Genomic DNA, 6,149 nt, shown 5'->3' on the forward strand with positions numbered 1-6,149 from the left:
AGACGCCCGGCCGGGTTGAGGAGCGAGGAGGAAGAGGAAGGGAGGCTGAACCTCCACCTCCAGCGGCACAGGACCCCTGCTCAGACCTCTGTCAACCCAGCTCCAAGCATCACGGTCCCTCTCTGAGATGCTGACCTTCCCCTGGGGACCCCACTCCTGGTACGCAGAGGGAGCCATTTCCTGCGTGTTGGTTTCCCTCCCAGAACTGTAGCTGCGTAGGCACAAAAGGGTGTCGTGACTTAATCAGGGACTGGAGTGACAGGCCAAGGGGAACGGCCTGAAGCTGCAGGAGGGGAGATGGAGATGGGATGGGAGGCAGAAATCCTTCCCTGTGAGGGTGCTGAGGCCCTGGCACAGGGTGCCCAGAGAAGCTGTGGCTGCCCCTGGCTCCCTGGCAGTGGTCAAGGCCAGGTTGGATGGGGCTTTGGGCAACCTGGGCTAGTGGAGGGTGTCCCTGCCCATGGCAGGGGTGGCACTGGGTGGGCTGGGAGGTCCCTGCCCACCCAAACCAGGCTGGGGTTCTGGGACTTCTGGCACATGCACCCATAGCTGCAGCCCCGGCCCCGCTAACCCACCTGGGACCACCCGCAGTAAAAGTGGCCACCATGGTGCTTTCTTTTGGCAAGGAGCGATGCTCTAACACAACCTTTGGGTGACTCTTCACAGGTCACTTAACTTTTCTCAGTGAAATAAATTCCATTAAAAATTACAGGCGACAGAACTGATGCTACCAGAAGTCAAAAGAAAAAAACAATTCCGCATAGTCACAAGTCACACCATGTCAAAATAAGTGGTGGAAACGTAAAATCTTCCAGAAAAAACAACAATGAATTATTATTACAGCATTTTGCAAAATTATAAGCATATGTTTTCAGCTGACCTACTTATTGTCTTATAATTGACTTCTGTCCCTTAAGGGGGTTCTTAAATATAATTGAGCAGCACCTGCCACGTAAGAGGAACAATTATGTACACCCATTCCTTGCTCAAATACCGCATTAAACAGCTTCAGCCCCAGCTTTACTCGCAGCCACGGCCGTGCCACCGGAGACGGAGATGTCCATCCAACAACCTGGGAGCCCCCTGCACCCCAGGTCGCTCCAGGACACAAGTGACCTTACTCGCTGGAGCGGGTCATAGTTTTTATACCAGCACGTACCTACCTGTTCCTGCTTGTACATCATCCAAGTCTCCCAGTGCAGCATTTCCCCCAGCAAGAGGGGACGACGGGCGCTGCCAGCTTCCCACGCTGGCGATGCTGGAATTAGCCGCTCTGCCCTTGCGGACACACGCACGCGACTCTGATCGTCTTTGCTTATCATATGTAGTGTTGACAAAAATGCAAGTTCAAAAGCTTGTCCAAATGTTATTCCCTTACTAAATTAGACTGACCAATGGATTGAAACCAAAAATTAAATGCAAAGTAATGAAAAGTCAAGTAAAGGGTTGAAACCCAGGGGACTCGTGCCTCTCCTGACAAAAGGGAACCAATGACAAAATTTCCATCGGTAGTTTGGACTTGGGCAAGAAGCTGGTGCACAATTCTTAATGCATACAAGATCTACAAAAGATGTAAACTCTTTTGGGACATTTATTGCAAATCTTACTGACAGAATTTATTTTTTTTTTAATTACACCTGCAACCACCACAACGATACTTGAAGTTAATCCCTACTATTAGGACTTTTTTTTTCCACTTATGCTTCTAAAGCCTGATTGCTATTAGGGAAGGATTCCCAGGGGGAGGAGAGGACGGAAACACCGGGCAGCTGGGACTGCCAAGACCCTCTGTTCTCAGAGAAAACCCACGGAGCGCAAAGGTCGAGAAAACCGGCTCGTAGTACTAAAGGAGCAGCAGAAACATCGTCGTGCAAAGGAAACGTTGGCCTGAGGAGCTGAATCACCCCACGGTGAGGAACATCACGTGAAGTCCATGGGAGGGAGCGGCGAGACCCTCGCCCCGGCACCTCTCCAGCTCAGCCCCACCACGCTCTTCCCCTGGCGAGGGGGAGCCAAGCCCGGAGCTGGTTTTGTAGCTCAGCTCACACAATTCAAATGAAATCTTCTCACCGATTTCCTGGCGAGAGCTACCGCGCTCGCCTGTTTAAAAGCTCTCAAAGTAGTCACCTTAAAAAGTGACAGCAATTTGTCTGGTCCCTCCTCGTTTAGGATAAGCAAATTCCGATATGGATCATTTCATTTTGCTGTATTTTACAGGGAGCTGAAACGATATCGATGTGGTGGCTTCACCCGACACAGCGTCACCCTCTGCCAGGGCAGCGCAGACGGACGCTGGTGCGGAAAGAGCCCCGGTGCCGGTGCGGATACGCTGCCGGGCCCCTCGGCTGCCGCGCAGCGGGACTCGCGGGTCTGCGGCCACGACTGAAAGAAAAACATCCCACCACCCGATTTTCCTGTTCTTATTTGGCAGCATCCCTCATGTGTGCTACCTAACGTAAAGCCCTCAAGGGGCGGCCTGAAGGACAAGCGAGTCTCCTCATATTCCCAAAAAAGCCAACGGCAAAGAGACCTGGAGGCACGCAGCGCCTGCCGAGCACGCCACGTCCCGAGACGTGAGATATAACAAAAATTGCCAAGCGCAGGAAAGGCTCCAGCGCGTTTTGCACACGCACGAGGTGTGTGACGCTGTCCGTGTCATTCAGCCGTGACAGCCGGCACGTCCCTCGGAGGAGCCGGGCTCTGCCACACGCGCAGCGGCTTTCCCAGGGCTGGTTTTCAAAATCCCACATCGCGTCCTGGCTCCCTCAGACAGCGAGTGCTCCGTCTGACGCCGGTTACCCTCCGTTTACCTAAACCACAAGCCCTCGGTTTCTACCTGGCATGAAACCCCACCGCGTGAAACAACACTCCTGACAAGCCGAAAGATTCCCCAGGACGTCGCCAAGAAGGGCCCGCGGCCGCCTGCACCATCTCTTCAACCGCCATGACAGACTAAGACAGGCTAAAACTGCCTTTGTATTTATTTATCCTTGGCTGAGATCACATTAAACACCAAATTCTGACAGCGACTCTCGCATCTCGTTCTGCCGGGGCTGGAAACGGGGACTGCCAGCCCCACACCGCTGCGGTTCTGCTCCCGGCTGGAGCGGTGACGAGGAGACACCGCAAAGCAACATAAAACTTCCCTGGGTTATTTAAATCTCTTTCTCTGACAGACTGACCTCGCCACTTCCACGTCCTAGGCAAAATCGCTTCCACGCATGACAAGTGTCCCCGAATTTGTCAAGGGCCCAGTTCTGCTCTCCTTGCGCTTCCTCAAATTTCTACTGAAGCCGCTGAGGAATCCGGGGGGGGGGGTGGGTGGGATACAGGTTTGTGCTCCGAGAAACGTTCTACCCCCTTTACTTTCAGAGCGAATTAATAATGTTTACTCTAAGAGGCATCTTCCAGGAGAGAAAGTGATGCTGCAGTGAGACTCGGGACGTTAGTCTTTATTTCAGCAAGGGACGGCTGGCAGGCAAGAGTGGAAACCGAAGAGGAAAGGGTAACTATTAGCAGGAGGTTTCATCTGGATCGCTCGCACGGCTCCTGCAGTGCCAGGGGAAGCAGGGCTGCTGTATAATTAGCACCGACGAGCCCGAAGCCCCAAACTGAGATGCCAATGCTCTTGACACCTTTACAGTATTTTTTTTTCCAGAAATCCTCAACTCAGAAGATCACGAATCTCAGCTTCTGTTCTTTACAAAAAGTGTCTTTCCTTCCCTCACTGCTACAGGGAATAACTAGAAAATCAGCCCAACGCACACATCGCAGCTCGGGAACCCAAAGGCAAACACCAGGCAGGCGTTTATCGGAATCAATTCCGACTTCGGTCGGGTGTTTGGGTCCCTCTCCCAACCCCGGAGCTCTCCGGGTTTACAGTTCCAAGCGCAGCCCCGACCCGCGTCCGTCTGGGCGCGCAGGGGACGGGCGGTGACCGCAACTTGCGCGGTCCCCGGGGCCGGAGCGTCGCATCGGCACCGAGACCCACGAAACGCGGGGGGTTTATTAACCCACCCCCCCCCCGGCCGGAGGAGCGGAAAGGAGCCCGGCCGAGCGCCCCGGCCCCGCCGCCCCTCGCCTACCTGCCGCAGGATGAAGCTGGTGGAGGTGGTGCTGCCGTCGGAACGCTTCAGCCGGCTGCGGCGCGTCGCCGTGCCCCTCGTCACCTGCCCCGGGGGAGGCCAAGACATCAAGGTCGGCACCGCCACCGCCACCGGAGCCGCGCCCGCCCCCCCCGCCCGCGGCCCCCCCGGGCTGCACCCACCGCGGCCATGGCGGCCAGGATCGGCGGCTCCCTCGGCCCCGGCCCCGGCGGCACCTGGTCGCGCTGCCTGCCGCCGACCGAGAGCGCGGTGGGAAGGGCGAGGGCGGGCGGGGGGCGGGCGCGGGGGGGGCCGGGGAGGTGCCGGGCGGCCCCCGGGGCGGGGCGGGGCCGGGACACGCGTGGGGCCGGCCGTGGGGGGCCCCGGGGAGGCCGCGGCTGAGGCAAAGGCGGCCGCGGGGGGTGGGAGCGGCCCCGGGGGCAGCCGCCGTCCCGGGCACGGGCACACGGGAGCGGGAAACGCGCCGCGTGGAAAAGCTCCGCGGAGCCGAAGGGCGGGAGGCGAATTTCAGCGAAACCGTCCGATTTGTTCCAGCCCCTAAACGGCCCCGGGACCGCACCCGGCCCCTGCTCTCCCCCGATTGCTGGAGAAACTTCAGCGGTTGTCGGTCAGGGGTACGCGTCCCGGGTGTCTGCTTTTCAGAAACGGCCACAAGCGCCCGGCAATCACCACCGCAGCAATGGGGTTTCGGCACTAGTGACCCTTGTCCCCAGCCCTCTGCGTCCCACGCAGGACGCTCCCCCTGCATCCCACCCGGGACCGTGGGGGGCTGGAGATGCGACACGGACGCCGTGAGCAAGTACTGGCCTCTCAGCCTGGTTTAACATCCTCAAGCTGAAACAGCCGCTACTGGCACGGCCCCGTAAACCACAGTGCCAGCCAACGCTCCCGAGCATTGATCAGCGTTAATTTACACCGAGTACCAGTCATGGAGGGTGCCGTAATTCCAGGGGGAAAAAAAAAAAAGAAAAATCAGATTAAGTGATTTGATTGAAGTTAAAGAGGAAATCTGGGCAAGAATTGGAAGCAGGACCTGGATTTCCTGCTTCCCACTCCTGTGCTTTAACTCCAAGCACATTACACCTCCCACTGGAATGAGTAAGAGAAACGTGTGCATCTTTGAACTGAGCTCACTTTTACACCAGAAAGCTCCGACCACACACACACCCCGCTGGTGAAGGCCCGAAGCACACCAGAGCAAACAGTGCTTTCTCTCTCGCCACAGAAACAAACCACAGATTTTTTTTTAATTCCTTAGATGAAATTAGGCAGCCTGGTTTCTTTGTCAAAGACCAATGTGGGTCATGAATGCTGTGGTCTAAACTAGATTATTTTTAAATTCAGTTTAATCATTAAATTGGAACTAGGAAGGATTCTTTTCTTTAAACGTTAATCTTAGCGCAACTGAGGATGTGGCTGACTTCCCAAGTTACGATCCTGTCCACAAAACTGACCCAGCATGGTCTCACTTTAGCAAGACGTAGTAACTTTGAGCATCGCAATTTAGGACAAACAAGCGTTTCCCCGTGTATGCTTTGGCTTTTTAAGATTTAGATTTGCAGCCTGACGTGACCTGGGATCAGTAACTGGAACGGGCTGTAAATAAATGAAATGCAGTGAATTGTCTGCTTGCACACATTTTTTGGTGTCCATTCAGAGCAGAAAGTATCTTTAAAGCACAAGGATTTATTCTTATTTTGGATGAGCTAGAAGTCTTTCTGGATACTTCATTTAGAGTCTCCATGAAAACCTATCACAAGCCATCAGCAATCACAGCTCTTTCTTGAAGTGTGCAATACAATCCGATTTAAAGAGCAGTAGATTTGCTTCCTGTATAAAACCCTTATCATTTGCAGCAAAGCGCGTTATTGTTTCATGTAAGGTTATTCTCTTCAATTCCCCAACAGTTAACACCCAATACATAGCAGCACTCTCTGGAGCCCAGCTTACTGCGGGCCACAGAGCGCTCATTCCCAATTGAAAGAGCTTGCCAACGGCGGCGAAGGCAGCAGAGCTACGAAATGACCCCCGGGGTGGGGGCCC

General features: G+C 55.0%; 1 protein-coding gene across 7 annotated transcripts in view; it reads right to left on the bottom strand.

The window, feature by feature from the left end:
* Positions 1 to 4,350, bottom strand: part of CACNB4 (calcium voltage-gated channel auxiliary subunit beta 4) — a 111,378-nt gene extending 107,028 nt beyond the window's left edge. For 5 of the 7 annotated variants that reach the window (XR_012836208.1, XR_012836209.1, XM_075757354.1 and 2 more), the window contains exon 1: positions 4,086 to 4,203. Coding sequence is in view for 5 of the 7 variants with exons in the window: in XM_075757354.1 (XP_075613469.1) it covers positions 4,086 to 4,193 (108 nt within the window). In the remaining 2 variants the exon portion in view is untranslated. Of the gene's footprint in view, positions 1 to 4,085; positions 4,204 to 4,267 lie in introns of those variants that run through there. The other 2 variants (XM_075757356.1, XM_075757359.1) reach the window with 1 other exon arrangement.
* Between the last annotated feature and the right edge of the window lie 1,799 nt (positions 4,351 to 6,149).

The sequence above is a fragment of the Balearica regulorum genome, chromosome 6 (genome assembly GCF_011004875.1).
Source record: "Balearica regulorum gibbericeps isolate bBalReg1 chromosome 6, bBalReg1.pri, whole genome shotgun sequence".
In the NCBI taxonomy this organism is placed as follows: Eukaryota; Metazoa; Chordata; class Aves; order Gruiformes; family Gruidae; genus Balearica; species Balearica regulorum.